Below are 23,842 nucleotides of genomic sequence, written 5' to 3' on the forward strand. Positions count from 1 at the left end.
TTGCCAATGTGCTTAGAAATTCAACAAAGCTTTGACAGCGTCCACATTTTTGCACACGCCTGCCTTTCCAATACCTGTGAGCCCCACTTTGTGTTAGGGATCGATGCTTGGATTCTTTCAGCTGTTGACGCAAATGTACCTTTGTTTCTAGCAAGCAGGCCTCGGACAGCATTTCTATCGGGGTGCTGTTGAGTAGCCCACAATGCTCACCCTCTTGGCTTGATTCCTTGGAGCTGGCTCATGGGACCCCCAAAAGTGTCCCTGGCGTATTTGGCATCAGAGCAGTAAGTGACTCGTCCTGCCAGCTGACCCCTGGTGACCCCGGGTGGACTGCCCGGTTGATGGACAAGTCAGCTCTCCCAAGGAAGGGCGCGAGATAACGCTGAATAGCAGAGCCCTGCCTTCCGGCCATGGCAGGTTTTGGGTTTCCATGAACGAGGAGGCCCTTGAGAGGAACCCTGATGGTGAGTGAGGGGACAGGACGTCTTGGATGTTGGGAATTTCTTGAATAAACATTCTAGAGTCACAAACACCTAGTGGCTATTATTGTTGCCGTGTGGCTGACTCCCTCAACTTACGTTGCTGCCAGAGACCTACTTTACAAACGGAAAGGCCAAAAACTGCAGATACCTGAAATTAAGGATTTCACCCGGATGTACACATCTGGACATCGAGGCATTAGAAAGTCGCCAGGTGTATGTCTGGGAAACGTTTGGGAACTCACAATTGTAACTGTGCAAAGGGGCTGTCTGACCTCACACATTTGAACAAGCAAAAAAAAATCACTTTTGAGCAGTTTCTTTTTTACATTTTTTATTAATAACTGGAAAATTGTTTGCCCTGCCGATAGATCATTTCCCCTTCCCCCACACCCCTTCTGTGGGAGCTTCTTTCTCACCATAGAAGGTGTTTATTCCTGCCTCTGCACAAGCGTGTTTCCGATCAGCCCCAATGTAGGGGTTTTTGTGGGGTTTCCCCGCTTGTCAGGGCATCCAATGCCCGGAGTGCCCTCCTCTCAGCCCTGGAGTCGGATTAACTCCTTGTGCAGTACTAGGCCGTTGTGTGCCAACATTTGCACGAGTAAATTGGTTTGCGACCAGTTGGTCCCATTTCGTAAACTCCTTGCACTAATAAAAAGTCCTTTGCACCTCAAGTTGAACATAAGGTTTTAATGGGTTCTTGATTTGAGGCTTTGGTGTTGCTCTGAAATCAGGACGTGTGCAATTTTCTGCAAATGCACTTTTTTGCACTGGTTTAAAAGTGTTCCTGTTCTCTGCACACCCCCTGTGCAGCATTGAAACTTTGGTGTACACGTGCCTGGCACATTCTGATGTAAGTCAGATGTAGAAATGTGTGGAACATGCACTGTGATAGGTTGGACTGCTCAATGTTGTATGAATGTGCGCATTTCGGCATGTTTGCACGGAGTTTCCATGAACACACAAAGGCGACGGGCGGAACCCTTGCGATAAGTCTAACCACCGGCCATCGCTCGCGGCAGCGTTCCAGGGGCTAGGCTTATGGCAAGCATGTGTGTTTTATGTAATGCCCCGAGTGACAAGGGATGCCCAGACGTGGGTCCCATGCTCACTGTGCCGCTGGAACCAAGCTATGCCTGGCTGATGAGCCCATAACTAGGGTGAAACCGGTCCAGAGTTGCTTGTGTTCTGGTTCAGGGAGGACCTGGCCTGGCAGTTCTGGCTGGACTGTTCCTATTGCCAAAGCACCCCACCCCCATGTGCACATAGGACAGCTTTGCTGGCTCCTCGGCTGGGGGGGTGAGTGGCGTGATGCACCGCCGCACCGCTGTTTGGTGGGCAGCGATTGGATCATGGTGGGGCCGCAGCACTTAATGTGCTTCCGGGTCGAGTGCCCGCCAAATGCACCAGGCCCCACCCTGTCGGAGCAGGGTCAAGACTGATTTGGATACGGCAGGGTCCAAACTGAGGTGTGGGTTGGACTGGGAAGCAGCGAGGGCGATTGTCAGTGGTAAGATTTATCGCAAGCAGCCTCTCATCACCTTTCGTGTGTTTGATTGTATCCGTGACTAGTGCTCTAACCAACCACCCCTGCGGGTGCCTAATGGCCTTATCCGGATTTTAAAATGCATGTGCGTGGTTTAAAGCGCGCTTCAGATTTTCGGGCGCGTGCGTTTGCGCTGCTCCGGTTTACGGTCTTTCTCTGCAGTGTGGTATGTGAAGCCTTGATTTTATGGAGGGGTAAACTGGAATGCAGGTGCATTGTTGTGAGGCAAAGCCTTTGACTGAGATGCAGATATGTGCACCGGGGATACTCGAACTCTGGCTTTACACATGTATTTCTTTTTGCACCGTGTGCGTGCACAGCTCATGCGTTTACGTGCTTCGCAAATCACAAAAAAACACACAAAGTATGCACAGGTAATTTAAAGCTCTTTTTTCAGGTACAAATGACACCCCTGGTGAATGGACTGCTTCTTCCGCCTCCTTTCACACCGACACATGGGACGTGGTGTTGCGGCCACACTGGTGTGTTGTTTACAGTACTGAGTAGGCCTTCTGTCTACGAGCCAGTATCAGAAAACCCCAGCCTTCTCTTCAGCAGGCTGTGTCTGTTCCCTGATCAGTTATTTTAGCTCAAAATTGCAGTATTTATAATGAAACCTGAAGTAACCCTCTATAACATCCCCCCCCCCCCTCACTGGCCCTTTGGGCCCCTATTACATGTGCCCCGGTGTCAGGTGACTCCTCCACTACGGCAGAGGAGCTTTGCCTCCCATTCCAGCCTCAACATTTTAAAAAGAACACGGTAATAAAAGTGTTAATTATTTTATTTTTCTTTCAATAGCCGAATCTTTGGGGCGGAGCCTAATTCAGGGCCGTCATGAAGGGGGGAGTGGTGGGCAGGGCGTTGTTGTCAGTGTGCATGTCGATTTGCCAGGCCATTTCAGGACGGCCAGACCGACATGCGCACTGAGCTCTCTCCAACCCGAGCTGCGTTGCCGAGTTGGAGGCAGCAGGCACAGGCTCCCAGTTTTACTGGGAGCGCACATCATCGGCGCTCAGGCCAATGCAGACGCTTTCATGCTGCCAGCAGCATGAGAGCAGTGTCGGGATTGGTCGCAGTGGATTCTGGGAGTCTGTGCTGTTGAGGACGGAGCAGAAGAGAGGATATGTGGTGATGCTGCAGGGCATATCCCTGAATACTGCATACAAACACATTCAGAATTTGGACGAGTGTGCCTGTGCACTCCATGACTAGCCAAAGAGGGCATGAAAGAGCTGAAACTGGATCATAAATTCAAAGCTGTTCCAAACGGGGGCCCCCAAAATACGTTTGCCCAGGGCCCCTAAATCCTTAAGATGCCCTTGGTCTCCTCCTCCTGCATAATTATGTTCTCCGCGTCATAGGTAAAGCGTCCAGCCAGTTCTGTATTTCTTTAGCCAGGTGTCAGACATACCATGCTGCCATTTTAAGCCCTTGTTTGCCATGCGACATGTGAAGGTACGAGCGCCGGAATACAACGCGCTATTGGCTAGAAGAGCAGCCAACCGCATAAGGTTTCAGAAAATTACCTGCCACTAAGGACGCAGGGGTTTCATTTTACAGGGTGATGCATTCTGGGAATTGTAGTCAAGAGTCACTCCAGTTATTCCAGGCGGAGGAGCACACACCACAACGGTAGTTTGTATTAAAACAAAAAAAGCCTTGGGCCGGAGCATCATGTCCTTCGTGACATGGAGTGATGTGGTAACCTTACTGTTAGGGAGTGTGAAATAGGACATGTACCACTTGGCAGCTATGACACTGGTGCCTTTTTTTAAAGGTCGGGCTGGCTCGTTTCAGTTTTTAGGCGCCCAGATTTCGTTCTGTCACAGCAGCCAAAGAGCTCCTTGAGACAGATTTGAAACTCCTTTTCGGCCTCCGACGTGTTTGCGGTAATGGAAGGCTGCCACCTAGCTGCGGCGAGCGGAATATTTTTGTGTTTCCACAGGAAGCTGAAACCAGGCGCTGGCTGGGAATGGTTTTTGAAATGTTCTCCCACATCTTTTTATGCTTCGTCTTTCTTGTTTCTAATACGTTGAAATTAATATGGGAGCCCCTCGGGTTTCTGTGAGTGGTGAAACAAGCCTTCATTTTTGTTAACATTTCAGATTTTTCCTAACTTTCTATTAAAAACAGGTTAGCCGTGGTATGTTCATAATTACCGTTTCTAGAATTCGACTTTACAAATACGATTACCAGATCACTCCATCCATGTTTACGTGCACGAATGTAGTAGTGTTGCGCAAATTGCGTGATGCGCATACAATGTGCAAACATCACTGTGCTTTTCTCGTGTGAAAATGGAACACGTGGACATACCTCACGTTCAAAAGTCAGTCATGAAACTGGCAAGGGGATTAGTTCCACGAGAATGTATATATCGTATGACATTTATTTATTCAAAGCAGTCTAAAATTTACACACGTGAATTTTGTGAAATTGGACAAATTTTATTTGGCGCAAAATTGCAAATTTTGATAATGTCGTGGGCAGAATAAAAAAAATGCACAAACCTACTACAAACACACACCATAGCAACACAAATTTAATTCATTAGTAATCTTTTCAAGCACATTATTTACTTCTTTTTTGTCTTCTATTTTTCTTTAATTCTCTTTACTTTGACTTTTTTTTTTAGCCCCTCAAGCTACCCCCACCGACGCAATACGTTTTTCCTAACTGTTTTTAATTTATTGCTCGTTTTTCCTTAAAGTCGTAATCCTTTTTGCATATTTTCCCACTTCCTTCCCCTCTTTTTTCTTGCCGTTTTTCTGTTTTCCTGAACCCTCGTCTTCCCTATTTCTGCTGATTTTCGGTATGTTTTTTTTTAAAGTTTAGAATATTTATTAGACATCTTGCGGTGATCATTTATTAATTCGGAAGCGTTGCAGCAATACTGTCATCTTGGTGGCATTTCGTTTTGACCCTGCCCCATACTGCTGTCCAGTTACCCCTACCTTGACTGACTACAGAGTTTGCAAGCTTAAAAATTCCATGTTTGAATAAAACACCCCGTCCAGATGTTTCCTCTGCATTGTGGAACTTGTAGACATGTTTATCCTAAATTCCAGTTTTCCAGTATCTGATGTAGTAAGGAAACTTAAGGACTCTGTCACCACCACCGTCTCATAACCTTAGATCACAGCGGCAGAAGAAGGAGAGACACGTATTAATCCTTTTTAATATTTAGTTGCATTTTAATGCACATAAACTGGAAGTTAAGGCACTATGATAAATTGCAGGCACTATTACTAGTCACATTGAAAGCAGCCTTACCTGGGTTGCGTGAAGGAGAGAGCCGACCTCCGGCGGTCTCTTCAGAGATGCCAGGGATCGTCAGGGGTAGCAGCCGCTGCCCTCGCTTGCCCTTGCTCTCTCTGGTCACAGCGGTCATGACGGCAGCAGGTGCAAAAGAAAGGAAAGCAGGCGCTACAAAGGTGTCAGGTGGCCCCAGGCCATGTGTGAGGTCACCATACGCCACCAGCACTCTGAGTCGGGATTTTCGAGCCATACTGACAGTGTTCAGAATGAAACTACGAATACCAGAGTGCAACATGATGCTGTCCATAGCGCCAAGACTACATGACGGTGGGAAAGCGGCAGCTGTGAATCTGAATCATGTCTTCGCTTGCGACGCGAATGGTTTAAAGGGTTTTTATGCGTCCATGTCCGTGCACACTAACCGCCCCCGGCTGTTACACACCGAGGAGCTTATTTACAAGCCCCTTGCGCCGCCTGTACGTCACTTTTTCCATTATAAAAGTGAGGCACCGGCGGCGCAAGGAGCTTGTAATACGCCCCTGGGTGGCCAAGCGACGTATTCCTGCCCCTCCCGGTTTGACCTTTGAATGACCCCCACGTTTAACAGGCTGGAAGCTGCAGGCCTCTCTGGGCCCGCCTCGCTCCCGGCCGCTGGTCAGTGATAAAACTTCGGAGGCCCACATTGAGGGATAAGAGTGCCTAATGGCGCAGCCTGCATCCTATTTAGGGCCAGCTGAGGGGAGCTGGCCCCCCTCAACGGACCCACTTTAATGCGGCACCCTTTTCTTCTGATAAAAGGGAGGACATGTGATTTATAACGTGTCCTTTTTGCTTTCTTGTTCAAAGCAGAACTTTTGGCCGAAAATACAAGCTCTGCGCCCTACTCCGATCCGCAGAGCCTCTGAAATACCCCAGTCCGTGACTACCGTCCACCAAAACCCAGTCAATGTAGCGCTTTGAAGTGACCCTAAAGAAACTCGGAGCTCCCGTGTTTCCTAGGGGCGTGCCTGAATAGATCAGCTGTGTTTTAGGCCTGGCTTGGCCTAGAGACAGCTTTAGCTGGCATTCAAACCTCGTATAACAATAATTTTAAAACGATCCTAAATAAAACATATACAGTGGGCCTCTGGTCAGCCCTCTTCAGCCATTGGTCCGTTCAGATATACCCTTTTGCTTCTGCGCACCACCCACAGCGGGGGTCAAGGGGTCAGCTCACTTGAGCCATGGACTCTTGCCCTCGGAGTGACATCACTTCGCCTCATCACTTTTCTATTTCCGACCAAACTGTACTTAAGTGTCGGACCTGACTGGACGATACTTCAAATGGCTAATGTGTTTTTTTTCTTTCCATTTATCAACCGTCCTTGTATCTTTAACTATTTCTTCCAGCTGCAGTAATTCAGTGCTAACGGTACCTTTTTGTTTCCAGCACCACGCATCACATTTTGTAGTGATGTGCACTAAAATAAAAATGGTTCCTATGCCTGCTATACATACAGCTACCTCAGACGAAGCATCCGTACTGTTCTATTAAAGTTGTGTGTAGGGGTGTGTGTGTGTGTGTGTGTGTGTGTGTGTGTGTGTATATATATATATATATATATTACACACATATACACACACATTTAAAATGTTTATTGCAAGGATATGACTGTCATGTTAAAGGCAGCAACAAGCTTTCTATCTTCTTTTTTTTTTTTTTTTTTTTTGGGTGGAACATGCTTGCAATAAACAGTAAAAAAAAAAATCCAAACAATCTCACCAACTTGCCATGGTGAGACCTACTAGCTTTGCCAGACATTCCTCCTTTTGCAGAGCGGTACTTTTACTCGCTGAATTTTTAATAACTAAACCGGACTCCAAGTAGCAGAGTGCAAATAAAATACCTGGTCTGGCTGAGTGGCTCACACACGTGGACCTAGGGCACATGAGCGCTCACAGCACATAACAAAACTTAAAAAAAAAATACGTACCTTTGAAATGAAAGGTCTGTTCTTTATTGGGTTGTCATGTTTTGGAGATGAAGGGGTGATTTCCACGGACTGCTCTCCCGGTGTCCAGATACTCCAACATGGCTGCCAAGCATCCCCTTGTCCAGAGAGCGACGTTCACTTTGACCTTGGGTTTTATCCAGGTCCTCAGCTTTCTGGGACTTGTCGTTTCATGTTTCACTTTGTAAAAAGGGCCTTTCGAGTTCCATCAATCTTAGCTGACAAAACATGACTGAATGAAAGCCACACGTCATGAAGCCAAGTTAGCAAATATGTTTTTGCTTGTTGTCATTTTTGCACAAACATTTTATCCACGTTTTGGGGGCTTTTTTTTCGTTTATTTATGTTACTGTATGCAGTGTATTATTGACTTCTGTGCCTACGTAAGGTAGACAGATGACTCCATGTTGGTTGGACACCATGTTTCCAATCCTGAGCTTTTCTTGTGCAAACTCCTGTTGGTTGCCCGGTGTGAGCCTGGAACCAAAGCCCACAGCTCCCAGAATGCACTGAGATGATAATTGAAAGCCCGGAGGAGGAAGTTTGATGTTCTGCACGTGGAGCTGCTGGGAATCTCTTCATAGAGTTATGGTTACCCAATTTCTCCATGTCAGTCCTTAGATTTCCTTTTACAAATGCTTCTACTCCGGTAGTCGGTCCAGTTGAACTGCGCCATGACTTCAAGTCCCAGAATGCTCTGCTATGTTAAATGAAAGAGCTGGACTGGACACGAGACATCCGAGGTGGAGGTATCTGTTCACCCTACCTTGTTATACGAGGACCTTGGGTTACATGAGATGATCACTGGATTTATCGGACAGGCCTCGGCCTAGTGGAAGGCCGGTGGGATTGGATCAGTCAAATTTGCTGATGTGGGCAATGCCTGGCAAGTCTTTCAAAGCAGTGCAAGTCCCAAAATCATAAACATTTCTACACAGAACTATCCATCACAGTCTCTCTATCAACAACTGTTGTAGGACTCCCGATGTTTAAGGCATGGGTAAAGTGGTCAATTGCGACGCCCTCCCCCCCTCCAAGGGGCTGTCTGAGGAACTTTTATTTGAACTTTGTATATATATATTCTCTCTCTATTCTCTCTCTATTCTCTCTCTATTCTCTCTCTCTCTCTCTCTATTCTCTCTCTCTATTCTCTCTATTCTCTCTGTCTCTGTCTCTCTCTCTCTCTCTCTCTCTCTCTCCACACCTCTACCCTCACGCTGTCTCTCTACTCATTATCATCCTAATGATTTTTGGAGTCCCGGGGAAGACCTATTTCAACATTTGTGTGATGCTGTTTAAGTTTGACATGTATGTATATATATATATATTTGTATTGTTCAGAATCACGGAGGACAAGAGTCATCAGGAAATGGGTAATACAATTCAAATTTGTTGCATAGAGGGTTCCCCAATATGTGTCTAGCCCTGGGCCCCCCAAGACCTGAAAATGACATGCCCCCTCGCCCCCCCCAACAAACCAGTGCAGCTCAGATTTCATGTGGATGAGCTTGAGGCGGGGGCAGTAGGCACGGTTCGCCTACAAGCCTCAACACGACTGGCTGAACTGGGTGTAGCAGGTACGCAGCCACCCTTGGGACTGCAGATGTGGTTACCACTGGGCTCAAACAGCTGCTTTTTAGCATTAAACGTTTTTTGAAAAAACAAATCGACTTATAAAATACATGTTTTTTTTTCTTCTCTCCTCTGTTTTAGGTTTATAAACGCCAGAAGAAGAATAGTACAGCCCATGATCGACCAGTCGAATAGAGCAGGCAAGTCTCAGGCCTTCAGAGATCCTTTCCCATCATGCCTCTCGTGTCTGCAAGTCTCAGGCCTTCAGAGATCCTTTCCCATCATGCCTCTCGTTTCTGCAAGCCTCAGGCCTTCAGAGTTCATTTCCCATCATGCCTCTCGTTTCTGCAAGCCTCAGGCCTTCAGAGATCCTTTCCCATCATGCCTCTCGTTTCTGCAAGTCTCAGTTTAGAGTTACTTTCCCATCATGACTCTCGTTTCTGCAGGTCTCAGGCCTTCAGAGATCCTTTCCCATCACGCCTCTCGTTTCTGCAGGTCTCAGGCCTTCAGAGATCCTTTCCCATCATGCCTCTCGTTTCTACAAGTCTCAGGCCTTCAGAGATCCTTTCCCATCATGCCTCTCGTTTCTGCAAGTCTCAGTTTAGAGTTCCTTTCCCATCATGCCTCTCGTTTCTGCAAGTCCCAGTCCTTCAGAGATCCTTTCCCATCATGCATCTCGTGTCTGCAAGTCTCAGGCCTTCAGAGATCCTTTCCCATCATGCCTCTCGTGTCTGCAAGTTCCATGCCTTTAAAGTTAATTTCCCATCATGCCTCTCGTTTCTGCAGGTCTCAGGCCTTCAGAGATCCTTTCCCATCATGCCTCTCGTTTCTGCAAGTCTCAGGCCTTCAGAGATCCTTTCCCATCATGCCTCTCGTTTCTGCAAGTCTCAGTTTAGAGTTCCTTTCCCATCATGCCTCTCGTTTCTGCAAGTCCCAGTCCTTCAGAGATCCTTTCCCATCATGCCTCTCGTGTCTGCAAGTCTCAGGCCTTCAGAGATCCTTTCCCATCATGCCTCTCGTGTCTGCAAGTCCCAGGCCTTCAGAGATCCTTTCCCATCATGCCTCTCGTTTCTGCAAGTCTCAGGCCTTCAGAGTTCTTTCCCATCATGCCTCTCGTGTCTGCAAGTCTCAGGCCTTCAAAGTTCTTTCCCATCATGCCTCCTGTTTCTGCAAATTCCATGCCTTTAAAGTTAATTTCCCATCATGCCTCTCGTTTCTGCAAGTCTCAGGCCTTCAGAGTTCCTTTCCCATCATGCCTCTCGTTTCTGCAAGTCCCAGGCCTTCAGAGTTCAATTCCCATCATGCCTCTCTTTTATTTCTTGCCCCTCATTTCTTTGCTGCTCCACCTTTGTCCAGCACCCGCTTTTCCATAAAAGGTCCATGAAAGCCGAGATAAAATGCAAATCTTTTCTTCCCCTGAAACCCGCACACGCCTGAGCAAATCCTCCTCGGGTTATTCCCGGGGACTTCATTCACCTGCTAAATAGATACCTCCAGCAAAGCATTGTGGGAAATCTCTCTCCCCTTCTATTTCTTGTGTGCCCAGAAGGCTGCTGTAGGACGCAACTCCACTAATTGGCCCTAATTGGAGATTTCCCACCCTGACTCTTAGAGAAACTGCTTTTTTTTATTTCCTCGCTGCATTGGTAATTGGGTAGATGTACCAAACGCCACAAGCGGTTTGTTATATTGTGAGGCATCTAGTGCCTCGCTTCTCGCTTGCATCTAATCAGGGGTGTCCTGGGCTTCCGATGCATCCCAAATCTGGGGGTGTGTAGCCCTTTCGCTGTGCATTGTGCACAGTCCTTTATTCACAACCACTACATCACCTGGCGTTGTGTTCGAAGATTGTAAGTTCATTTAGTTTGTGATTTGCCAGATGTTGGACTTCATGCCCTCGCACCATGCTTTGCGTGTATGTTGCATGACTGACTCTGCCCCAGCCTCCCCAGCCTGTTATAGACCAATATATTTCTCTATAGACTAGCCACATCTGACGTCTGGATTCCCAGAGGACCAGGCCTGCTAGAAATTCTGGGGCAGATTTACTAGCCCCTTGCCACATTCGCGGTGCCGTTGTGTCACTTTTGTAACGCAGCGGCAGCGTAAACCATGCACCACGTTGCGACTTATTTACAACGTGACGCATCTAGGCAGATGCGTCACATTGTACAGCACTGCACCACGGACGTTCCGTCACAGGGTGGGCGTCCCGTCGCAGGAAAGCCTCGTAAAAGAGATGCAGTGAAATCTACAAGATTTCACTGAGTCTGTTTTACGACGCCGCTGCGTCAAACCCTTACGCCTGCTTGAAGCAGGCGTAAGGAGTGACGCACCACAGTAAGTATGGGCGGCCCCTGAGCATTGCTGGAGTTGTCGCGCTTGAGACAGGACTCTAGCAATGCACCGCCCTTATGCCACATGATATAACACGCATCTGCCTATCCTTGCGCCACGGTGCACCGCATTGTAAATGCGATACATCCCCGGTGGCGCAAGGGTAGAATTGCATGTCACATCTATTCTGGCGCATCCCTGCTGATTTGCAGAGATGCACCAGACCTTGTAAATATGCCCCTCTGAGTTTTTAGGTCTCGCCTGACCCAGCGCATGCGCTGGTCTGGCGAGACTTATTGAGAGGGCTCCAAAAAGTGCTACCAGGCCAGCCTAGAGCTACAGTGCATGTGCGCGGGCGCGCGCAGCGCTTTACCGCGATTACTTTCACTTTCGCGGCCGCTTTGATGTTTGATCGCGATTGCGATCACTTTCACTTTCGTGGCCGCAGGGCCTCTTTTCATAGCCAATAGGTCTCGCTTTTGGGACCTTATAAGTATTTAGTTATGCAACTGTTGCATGGCTAAACACTTATAAGGTCCCAAAGCGAGACCTATTGGCTATGCCAATGCTTGTTGTCTGTTGCTGCTGAGATCGGTCAATAGGGGTGCTGCCAAGGTGTAACCCACAGGTTACGTGAAGGCAGTCATGTTGGAATTTAGATTCGGTCACTTAACTATGCTGCCTGGCTAGGGACCTAGCTAGCATGGCCATTCTGGAGGGCCAGCTATCTAGCAAGACTCTTTGGCAGTGCCAGGTACCACAACGTCCCTGCAGTGCCGGCTAACATGGACAAGTTCCAGTGCTAGCTTGCATGCTGCTTCCGCTGTGCCGGCTGGCATTGCCAAGCTAACATGCGAGGTAGCATTAACAAGTGTCGATGAAAGCTAGCATGATCAAACTGCTGAGCTGCCAGAATGACCTAACCGGGGTACTAACTAGCATGGGCAAGCTTCAGGGCTAGGTAGCGTGCCCAGTCTACTCCAAGCTGCAGTGATAACTAGCATGACCAGCTGCTTTACAGGCTTGCATCGCCAAGTATTGGTGCTAGCTAGCATGATCAAGGCACAGAGCTGGGAATGTGCTACAGCAGTGAGACATTAGCTTCTGGTATTGCCTGTAAAGCACAGCGCACACTGCCCAGCGTTGTGTGTTGATAGGCGTTGTAATGGTTTCATAAGTGTTATGCCTCATTTCCAGAACCTTACCCGAAGAGGATCTGTATCCAGCCCTAATGTAGTGGTTGGAGTGAGAGCTAGGCCTTCACTCACAAGACATGGGCTATTCACTGGAAGCCCAGAGGGCTGCTGTTGTACAGTAGCTGGTGTGAGAGCTGACGTTCACTCACTAGACATTCACTATTCACCAGGACCTTCGTAGGGCAGAGCTAGAACTGCCATTGGTGTGAGAGCTGACGTTCACTCACAAGATATGCACTATTCACCAGGACCTCCGTAGGGCAGAGCTAGAACTGCCATTGGTGTGAGAGCTGACGTTCACTCACAAGACATGCACTATTCACCAGGACCACCGTAGGGCAGAGCTAGAACTGCCATTGGTGTGAGAACTGGCGTTACCTCATGAGATGTGCACTATTCACCAGGAGCACCGAAGGACAGAGCTAGAACTGCCATTGGTGTGAGAGCTGACGTTCACTCACAAGACATGCACTATTCACCAGGACCACCGTAGGGCAGAGCTAGAACTGCCATTGGTGTGAGAGCTGACGTTCACTCACAAGACATGCACTATTCACCAGGACCACCGTAGGGCAGAGCTAGAACTGCCATTGGTGTGAGAGCTGACGTTCACTCACAAGACATGCACTATTCACCAGGACCACCGTAGGGCAGAGCTAAAACTGCCATTGGTGTGAGAACTGGCGTTACCTCATGAGATGTGCACTATTCACAAGGAGCACCGAAGGACAGAGCTAGAACGGCCATTGGTGTGAGAGCTGACGTTCACTCACAAGACATGCACTATTCACCAGGATCACCGAAGGACAGAGCTAGAACTGCCATTGGTGTAAGAGCCAAGTCTTCACTCACGAGACCTGCGCCACTCACCAGAAGCACAGAGGGCTGCTCTAGAACAGTCGTTAGTGTGAGAACTGGCGTTAACTCACGAGACATGCACTATTCACCAGGAGCACCAAAGGGCAGCACTAGAGCAGTCGTTTGCATGAGGGCTAGGTGTCCACTCACAAGACATTCGATATTGCACCATAAGGTATAGCGCTTAGCTGACTCTGCAGATCCCTGACCCCCCCCCCCCCCCCCCGGATCAATGCCCCGCATGCAAGCCCTGCGCGCCACGCCCCACTTGACGCCGCGCGTCTTGCTTGTTTCAGTCTGACACTGGAACGATTGCTGATTGTTTGGTGTGTCTTCTTTCTCTCTCTCTCCTCTGTGTCCACCATTGACCACAACCAGGCTTTCTTCTTGATCCTGCAGTGAGTCAAGGAGCCGCCTACAGTCCAGAGGGCCAGCCAATGGGGAGCTTTGTGTTGGATGGTCAGCAGCACATGGGCATCCGACCCGCAGGTGAGTCTCCATGTCGAGTCATTTGTCCTACTTTATCGCCCTTCTACAGTCCGCGCCCTGAGCGAGGAATCGCCCCATCACATGGCATGTGTCTAGTGGACATGTCCCCTCAAGGGTCAACACACTGGAGCAGGGCCCCCTGGGAGGAGCTAGGCTCCTGTCTTTACCGTCTTCAGACTTGGAAGAGTCGAGTACCGCTAAACATGGCCCAAGTTTTACAAACCTAAAGCAGAGCTTTGGCCATCACAACCGGTGTTGAACTGCTTCAGGACAGGTCACGTGCTGTCCATGTTAGTGAGGTCGTGGTCTTCGGGGATAGGAAATAGATATCGCTCTATATACAGAGATGTTTTTAAAGAATGGTAAACTAGGTCTCTTGTAGGAAGGAATGGTCATTCAGAGAGGGGCACGCACTGTCCTTTTAACTATATATTTTTGGTAACAGTTTCTGCGTCAGGGCTGCAGTAACTGAAATTAGCATAGTACACAGCACATATATGTATCCCAAACATTTTGGGAGAGTCGGAGGGGTTGGGCCAGGCTTACCAGTTTTCCTTCTTAAACTACCTGTTAAAAGCTTGGCTTCCCATTGGTTGAAAAACAATAATTCACTGCCAGGGCTGAATTAAGAGGTAACACTTCAGTCCACTGAAATACAGGTTATAGAAACAGGAATCGCGATGGCGACCGACGCAAAAGAGATGGAAAATGTACAATGGCTCATGGGTGTGTTACGGTCGTCTGAAGATACCAAGGGGTTCTGGTGAAATGATGATAAACCATGAGGCCAAAGGCTGAAGACTGTGCAAAAGTCACCAGAATCTAGACACCTTTTATTGGACCATAATCCCGGTTTTAAACATTAGTTATTTTCCCTGGCTCAACTTTTAGTAGAAATCCCAGAATTTCCAGGAATTTGTGCTAGGCTTCCTATTTGTTAAAAATACATGAATGACACTGTGACAGGAAACAGAGTATGTCCGATCATTCAATGGTAAGAGGTCAGTTGTGTGAAATATGAATTATTAGACCTTTGGAATGTTGAGCGCTCCATTGAAGACAATGGAGTGCTTCGGGCTTCTAATGGCTGGTAGAAGCCTGGAGCATCAACATTCCAATGTTTAACAAAGGCCTCACAGAGCCCGATGGGATTTCAACCCCCTTCAGGCTCCGTGAGGCCTTTGTTTTACAAATTAGAACATTCTGCCCTCTAGGGGTGGAATGTTCTAATGGCCTTAGATCCCACCGTTGCGGGCTCCACTGGCCATTAAAGGCCCACTTCCTTGTTAAAGACCCAAGCCGAACACTGGAACGGGCCTTAAATGGACGGTAGAGCCTGCTACAGCGGGCTCTAAGGCTATTATATATCAGTCCTCATCCACCACCCAAACAGGTGAAGTACACGCATTCGATGTAAGACGGCACAGAAGAAGACTGAGCTGTAGATTCACCTCAATACTAGACTGTTCCATTCTTAGCAGGTCACTGGTTCTATGAGGTCGTATACCCGCAACAAAGTTCCAGAAAGACCCGCCCCTCCCTTCTAGAACCATCATCAATGGCGGTTCGCAACTAGGCCTGAAAACGGTTGCCACACAGTCAGGTTCAGGGGCCCCTGGTAACCACTTGTGTACCTCTCTGGGAAATCGTAACTTAAGACAAACAACCCGATCTTGGGGTAGGAGGACAAGCCTCGTGTTATATTACGACCATTTGTAGAGCGCTACTCTCACCCGGGAGGGTATCTAGGCACTAGTGGGGACGATGCTGGCTGAGTCTGAAGTCTAGATAAAGAGCCATGTCTTCGGTTTCTTGCAGAACTCAAGGAAAGGGGCGGCGACTTTGATTTGCAGGGGGAAGTGTTTCCAGGTCTTGGGAAGAGTATGGCGGATATATCTGGCATGTGATGCGGATGTACCTGGTTGTTTCTTTTCTTTCTCCATTTTCATGCCAAGTTAGGAGAAAATGTGGGTTAAGAAGGGTGTCATGGGGTTGGGAGGTTATCCTGGCGCTTCTTGGGGGAGGCGAGGGGATAACTGGAGTTTGTTCTCTGCCCTCCATAGCCATCGGTCCGGCTTCTGTCTGGCTGCACCAGCAGGTCGGGCCCTGCTCACCGGCTCTCATTCTATGGGATTCTGGGAAGCAGTGGTTCTGTGCCTTCCAGAGCCTCCCAGAATCCTCTAGGAGTAGGGCCTCCGGGATTGGCTAGGCTGTGATGATGAGCATGGACCGCTTCCAATACCTTGCTGCACTCTTCCTGTGCCCTGCGCCTTTGCTGACTGTGGCATCTTCTTGGCTTTTTCTCTCCCTTCTAGGGCCTATGAGTGGCATGGGCATGAACATGGGCATGGACGGGCAATGGCACTACATGTAGCCCCCATCTTGTAAACCAATCGCAAAGCCAGGGGGAAGTAAGTATAGTCAGGCTCTTTTTTTTTTTTTTTACCTTGGCTGACACTGCTTGATTTTTTTCCCCCAATTTCCCCAGCCATTTTTATTGTCTTCCCTTTGTCCTTGCCCATAGTTGCATGCCTGCCAAAAATAGGTGCCTACAAGAAGGTCCTTCGCTGTCCCTTGTTACTTCATTCAACCTGTACCCATGTGTAGAGGAGGTGGCGTACTGTTTCTTTAAGAAAAATTAAATGCTGCTAAGAAGGCTACTTGCTGTATGTTTATTTTGAATGCTCTTCTGAGATTAAAAATAACTTTCCTTACATGTATGTTGAAATTCTTGAAGGGCGTGTGCTTTCCCTTCAGGAATAATCCAGATATTCAGGAAAGAGACTGTACTGTGCCTTTAAATATATTCATGTCCTAGAGACAGGGAAGTAGTGTTCTATTAGAAGTATGTTTCGGTCAAGAAAGAGCAAGTACAACCATTTTAAAACCGTGTACAGCCTTCGGAGGGGGAAGTGAAGTTTAACCATCTCAGAAGATCTGCATAAAAGACAGAGTTCTGTCCCTTTAAGAAGCCCAAAAGCGAGCTTAATGGAAAAGGAGCGTTGACTTCCTTTATATGTGTTCAGGTTTTGCACGGCAGGTAAAGTACTAATGATGAAGTAGTTGGTACTACAAGAAAGAAGTACTCTTCATTGGTCCCTGCGGTCGTTGAGACAACCGCAGGGACCGATGCGGTTTACTTTTTAGGTCGAGCCTAGCGGCAGCGCACATGCGCTGCTCGCTCTGCGAGGCATGCTGTATTAGGGTACGAGCTAGCAGCCCCGCCCACTCTCTGCCCATATTTGTCATTGGGTTTGTGTCCGTGTCCTTCTTAAATGGTGGCTTCTTATTCGTAAATGGGCCTGTTTGTCTCGCCTTGGTACCGCCTTATCTCCATTTGTTGCCGCCCATAGCGACTGGACATTTTACTTGGCTCGTTACACGGCCTGCTTTAGCTAGGGGGTGAGCACTATTTTTTGTTATTGGCACTGATGGGGACAATGGAGGCTGCTTTTTAGGTATTTATATAATGAGCGCGTCGTCCGCTTTAGGGACACCGCAATCATTTGACATTTTAATTTTATTGAACTTTTTGTTAAGCACGGCGTCCATTTCTGGGACACCACACTTGTTTACATTTTAATTTTTTTTACTTTCATAGTAAGCGCGATGCCCGCTCCAGGCTCACCGCACTCTGTTTATTTTTTTTACTTTAAAACTGAGCGTGGCGCCGCTTCAAGGACTCCCGCGCTCAAAATTAAAGTAAAAAAAAAAAGAAACCGAGCACATTGTCCTTAAAGCGGCACCGCGCTCAATTTTAAACTTAAAACATTTGCAGTGCGATAGGCCTCGCATTTACGCGAGTTTAAGCTATTGGCATTGTAAATGACAATGCCTTTTATTTATGTTTTTAAAAACACTCCAAAAATAGTAGGCATTGTCATTTACAATGCCAATAGCTTAAACTCGCGTTAATGTGATACCTATTGCATTGCAAATGCTTGTTTACTGCAGTCCCTGGCCTTCACGCCAGAGAAGACTAAAATTGAAGACTCGCTTTATCATAGTCGTTTGCCCTGAAGAAGCCCCAGGCGTGCCTTTCATAAGGTCCAAAACACGTGTTGGCTCCAAATTATATGTAACACCGTGCATAAATATTTATTACCCCACGTGAATAATAAAATATCGCACCAAATATGGTGACTTATGGACTTCAGTGCTCTTCTCATGTTTCAAACTTTGAATAATAAAACACACAACCTATTTTTCAATTACTTGATCATTACCGTGCTGTGGATTTTAGGGGATTAATCCACTCATTGGGTTGACCCATTTTGAACACACAAAGTGAGCCCTGTAAAAGTTGGGGTAGATCTCTGTATTCTTACAGCTGCCCCTTAAGGATAGTATGTTAAGTACTGACGGTGTCAGTATGGGCCACATTCTTGGCGGTCAAGAAATAACTTTCCTTGTGTTTAGTTAGAAATGCTTTATTTATTTCTTATAGAAGGACCAGTACTACCCCTTCAAATATTCGTATTGTGGGAACACTTTCTATGATAGGGGCAACATGTTTTTAAGGCAGAAAAATATCAAATTCTTCATGTATGACTCAGCCCTCTCCTTTTCACATTTTTCCGGGTAAGACCCCGAATTATCATATAAAATTATAAAGCCCTCCTCCAGAGAAGGGTCGGGACCCTCCCCATGAACATTTACAGAAAGCAGAACCTGTTCCACACGAGTGTAGGTAGGATTCTGTGATGAGCCATCAGTGTGTCTCTCATGTGCTGGTGTAGGGTTGACCGAACTGAAGCTTGTCAGGCCTGCAGATGCATTGTGCTGGTACCAGTACCAGGACCACATGGAGTTGTGGGGTCTGCACCAGTGCTGCACGGATGTGGGCTCTCCCATCCCTACTGCATGCATTGCTGGCCCCTCCCCTGGGGCAATGGCCTCCTCACTGCCCTGCCTGTCACCCTATGACGAGGGAAGCTGACAGGTCTGACAGTGTCACTCAGGGCTGACAGCCGTGGGTCGTCTGTGCCCTCAGTCCGCGCGCGGGCAGCAGAGGTAGGGTGTTTGGGGTACACAAGAGACTCTGGTAAAGCGAGGAGTAGCGGAAATGTGATGTCATCTCTTTGAGTGACATGAATCTCTTCGTAGGCCTGCCTTACTCTATGTACGTTGACAGCAGCTGCATTGCATTTTACTCACTGGGAAGCTTGTGCATTTTACTCACTGGGAAGCTTGTGCATTTTACTCACTGGGAAACCTGTGCATTTTACTCACTGGGAAGCTTGTGCATTTTACTCACTGGGAAGCTTGTGCATTTTACTCACTGGGGAACTTGTGCACTTTACTCACAGCGGTGCCTATGCTCTTTACTCACAAGGGAGTCTGCTCACTTTACTCACTGGGAAGCTTGTGCATTTTACTCACTGGGAAGCTTGTGCATTTTACTCACTGGGAAGCTTGTGCATTTTACTCACTGGGAAACCTGTGCATTTTACTCACTGGGAAGCTTGTGCATTTTACTCACTGGGGAACTTGTGCACTTTACTCACAGCGGTGCCTATGCTCTTTACTCACAAGGGAGTCTGCTCACTTTACTCTCTGTGGCGCTTGTGCCCTTTACGCATGGGTCAGCCTGCGCACATTGTGCACTTTAGGAGCTTGTACACTTGGATTATCGGTGCCTAGTGCAATGAAGGAAAGTATAGCCATGCCATACAGAGTGCAGTGGCAAAGGAAAGTTCCTTTTGCTGTTTTCCACATCACATCCCCATTGTTGGCCTCTTTGCTGAGGTTATGGATCACGAATCACTCTGGAGTTGAACCCGTACATCTTGCGTGTTCTCCTGTGGCTCGCACAGATTTCAAGCACACCGAGGGTGACGGGAGGATGCTCTGCTTGCAGTAAGTCTAACCACTGCCAACCACCCGGGTAGCACTCCAACCCATCGCTTGTTTCCACACCATGCAACCTCATAATATATACAGTCTTGTGCAAATAAGTGTTGACCCTGCTCCGATGGGAGCAGTCCAGCCCGAACTGCCAGGCCAGGTCCGCTCCTGGGGCCTGCACTCCTGGCTCGGCCATGCTTGCAGACTTTGCCCCAGAAGTCAGTGGCATTTGCTGCCTTAAAGTTCATCAAATGCTTCTTCAATGAACCAGGATTTGAGAATTCTGTCTGAGAAGTCAGCTGTGTGTGCAGCTAGAGTAAACTTTGGGTACTAAAAAAGTTTTGAGAATGAGAGTGAAGGAGTTTTCAGCTTGAAATACAAACACAAGCAGCACGGGTTGATGTGAAAATGTTTACTGGCATTAGTGACTTTAGCAAATTCTTAGAGCATCATGGCAGAAAGACCTGATGCCCAGGCGAGGCGATCACAGACTGGCAGGCTCCGGGCATGGGTATCCTTGGCCATATCACTTTCGGCCCAGATACACCGCCACTCACTACTTCCAGCTCACTCCATCAAGACCCGGAAGCAGTTGCTGGGTCTAGAGGTCAGCTGGCCTCCCATCAGTGTCAGAAATCTCAGGACAGCGCAGAGATCCACCCAGGCCACAGCCTAATCATGCAGCTCCTCAAACAGCAAGCGTTCTCCTGTTCTTGTCCGTCTCGAATGTATCTCTAGCAAGTATGCACGCTCCAGTTTTACCATGTATGCGTAAAAGTGTTGGTTCCCCTCTTTGTTAGCCCATATCTCCTGTTGGACGATGACTGTGCCGTTTAGCGCCCTTCGTGCACCTGCCACTACCTACCGGCCTCACGAGTGACCTGGTTCTTGAAGGCACCCCTTGTCATCGCCTGGTTCGTTCTCGGGTTGTGCAGGCCCCATTCCTCTCCCACCCTTTCTTTCTTCCGTTGAGTACTTGATTTGTTTTTTGGGAAGTATCTGGTGTAGGGGACTCCTATATTTCACCTTTTAAGTCCGTGGTCTCTAGATTAAACCGAATGCTCCAGATGTAGTCTCCAGAGATGAGCAGAACTCCGCACAGTACTCCAGATGTGGTCTCCAGAAACTATAGAGAACTCCAAATGTGTTCTGTGGAACTGGATGCAATATTCCAAAGGTGTTGTGTGGTGCTCGACAGACTGCACCAGATGTGGTCTCCAATACTGGGCTTAGTGGAGCAGATGTGGTCTCCAGAACTGGGCGCAGTTGACCAGATGTGGTCTCCAGAACTGGGCGCAGTGGACCAGATGTGGTCTCCAGAACTGGGCACAGTGGACCAGATGTGGTCTCCAGAACTGGGCGCAGTGGACCAGATGTGGTCTCCAGAACTTGATGCAGTGCACCAGATGTAGTCAACAGAACTGGACGCTGTACATCAGGTGTGGCCTCTAGAATTGGTCGCAGTACACCAGATGTGGTCTCTAGAACTGGGCGCAGTCCCCCAAATGTGGTCTCTAGAACTGCGTGTTGTGCACCAGATGTGGTTTGTAGAGCTGTGCGTAGTGCACCAGATGTGATCTCTAGAACTGAGCGCAGTGCACCAGATGTGATCTCTAGAACTGAGCGCAGTGCACCAGATGTGATCTCTAGAACTGAGCGCAGTGCACCAGATGTGATCTCTAGAACTGAGCACCGTACACCAGATGTGGTCCCTGGATGCTATAATCCAGATGTCCATGCAATACACCAAATGTACTTACTCTCCATTAGTGGACACTATGCTCTAGGGGTGGACCCAGTACTCGAGCCCTGGAAACGGCGCCCTCTGGGTGTGGTCTCCAGAAGCAGACCCTATAGTCCAGATACAAACAACAGGGCCCCAAGTATGGTTTCCAAAATCAGGCACAGTACTTCAGATATGGTCTCAAAACTGCACACAGTAATTCAAATGCTCTTTCAAACATGTGGCCTAAACCTAGACACCTTCCTCCATGTGTGGTGTGTAAAATACTGTCCCACGGGACCTGACACTTAAACACCCCCGACCCCCACGAGTGGACTTCACATCCGGGCCCTATGCTTGGATAATGGCCCACCCCATGGGGAGAAGTGTGGCTCAATGATTAGAGCGGCAGACCCTGATGCAGAGATCTAGCCCGGGACCAGGGTTCAATTCCCTGCCTCGGCGGGTCTTGGGCTCAAAAATTCCACGGACTTGATAATTCTCGCCTCGGTGCCATTCCAATCATGGAGTCCCACTCTGCAACTCTGGGCAATAGCTTGCTTAATCTCCACAACGGCCCCCACAACGCTAAGGATGCCTGGCCTCCACCTTGGGGGTGCCCAGGAGTGGACGCCTCACAGGGAAAGCCAGGATGGGTTCCACAGCGGTATTCGTACAAGCGCCTTGAGACCCTTGCGGGTGAGTAGTGCGCTATACAAGTATCAATTTACAATTTTTACATTTACTCCGTTGTGTACTATCTTGCCTGAGTAAAAACCTCTCTGTAAATAGAAGTAGGAAGCTGACATTTCATCTTGGGTCTCGGGGTGGGGGGGCGGGGGCAGCTCCGCCTCCTCCTGACAGTTCGGAAAGAGGTAATGTTCCTTTAAAACAGTCTCAGAGAAAACATTTGCTCAGCTTGGATGGCTCTTAATGCAGGCCATATCATTTCTACCCCACTTAATTACATAACATATTTTATGCTTCATAAGCAATTACGCTGATGGGGTAATACAGACGGTGTTCACCTCTTGTGATTTGATTACGCAGCCAGACAATATGGTGCGTCGGTGGCTCCTCGCCGGGCCCTAGGCGGGCGGCCGAGCTGGTGCGCACAGGGCGAGGGGGCGGCGCGGCCAGCCCCCTTCAAGGGCTCTCCTGGTAATAACGGCCCTCGCCCTCCTTAACAAAGTGACTGCCTAAGCCTGCAGATTAGCCGCTTACAGCCTCCTAACATCTGTTCGCCTTTTCTTGTAGCCGAGGTTACAGGGAGGTGAGGGCAGCTCCCTGGACGGGCGCTGTAAATATATTGGGGCGGCCTTGTAAAGTCAGCAAACTGATACCTTTAAGTAGAGAAGAGAGGAGGCTGGAAATATGAGCCTTCGAATGGGGGCGAGAACGCGAAAGTCGGATGAGACCCCCCCCCCCCCCACACACACTCTCACCGCCCCCCACCCCACAATAAGTGGCTTGCCATAGGACGTCTAGACATTTGTTGGAGCCGTAATGCTAGTCCTGTTTTATGATTTATAGGCAGGATGTACTGAGCATGCCCTGTCACCTTTCTGCCACCCCTGACCCCTGAACCCTGGGTAATCCCGTGAGAGCTGCAGCGGGAACGGGTATCCTCTCTCCACTCCACTCCAAGTTGGCTCAGACTTCTCCCAGCAGTTCCTGTAACTAGAAGGGCCCCGAGAGCTCTCTGCCCGCATGCACAGCGGCCATCGGGGAGGGGGTGTGAGGCGGTGTGGACCATGGGCTGGAGAAAAGGCACAGCTGGGGTAGCATCGGTTTCAGTTCCCCTGCCAGGCTGCCTGTCAGACCAGATGAGAATTTGGCCCTTCCCTTCGTTACAGCCCGGTGCCTGTCAGCCCAGGGCGCGGGACTGTGCGGGCCCCTCCCACTGCTGGGACCTGCCCCCCCCCCCTCCTCATTCCAGCCCGGTGCCTGTCGGTCCAGGGCGCAGGGCTGTGCGGGCCCCTCACACCGCTGGGACCTGCTCCCCCCGCCCCCACCCCAATACAGACCTCTGACTTGTGGCTGTCTTCTATGGGAGATGTGGCGACCTCTTAGGGATGATGGCTTCAGTGGTTGACTTCTCTGGGAGGCGTCACAACCCCTTATAAATGATGGCTGGCGTGGTTGTCTCTATGACAGACATGGTGACCTATTATGAATGGTGGCTGGCGTGGTTGTCTTCTATGACAGACATGGTGACCTATTATGAATGATGGCTGGCGTGGTTGTCTTCTCTGATAGATGTGGCGGCCTCTTATGAATGGTGGCTGGCGTGGTTTTTCTTCTCTCCAAGATGGACTGACCTCTTATGAATGATGGCTGGCGTGGTTGTCTTCTCTCAGGGATGGGCTGACCTCTTATGAATGATGGCTGGCGTGGTTGTCTTCTCTCAGAGATGGGCTGACCTCTTATGAATGATGGATGGCGTGGTTGTCTTCTCTCAGAGATGGGCTGACCTCTTATGAATGATGGCTGGTGTGGTTGTCTTCTCTCAGAGATGGGCTGACGTCTTATGAATGATGGCT

The 23,842-nt window shown here is 48.7% G+C and overlaps 1 protein-coding gene across 14 annotated transcripts in view; it reads left to right on the forward strand.

Annotated features, from left to right (window-relative positions):
• The window catches only part of MEIS2 (Meis homeobox 2), a 304,133-nt gene that overhangs the window by 270,846 nt on the left and 9,445 nt on the right, over positions 1-23,842 (forward strand). For 6 of the 14 annotated variants that reach the window (XM_085627328.1, XM_085627341.1, XM_085627330.1 and 3 more), the window contains 2 exons: positions 8,991-9,049; positions 13,619-13,729. In XM_085627328.1, coding sequence (XP_085483454.1) covers positions 8,991-9,049; positions 13,619-13,729 — 170 coding nt within the window. Of the gene's footprint in view, positions 1-8,990; positions 9,050-13,618; positions 13,730-16,044; positions 16,141-23,842 lie in introns of all 14 variants that reach the window. The other 8 variants (XM_085627333.1, XM_085627335.1, XM_085627337.1 and 5 more) reach the window with 3 other exon arrangements.

Source organism: Triturus cristatus, chromosome 9, assembly GCF_964204655.1.
Source record: "Triturus cristatus chromosome 9, aTriCri1.1, whole genome shotgun sequence".
NCBI lineage: Eukaryota > Metazoa > Chordata > Amphibia > Caudata > Salamandridae > Triturus > Triturus cristatus.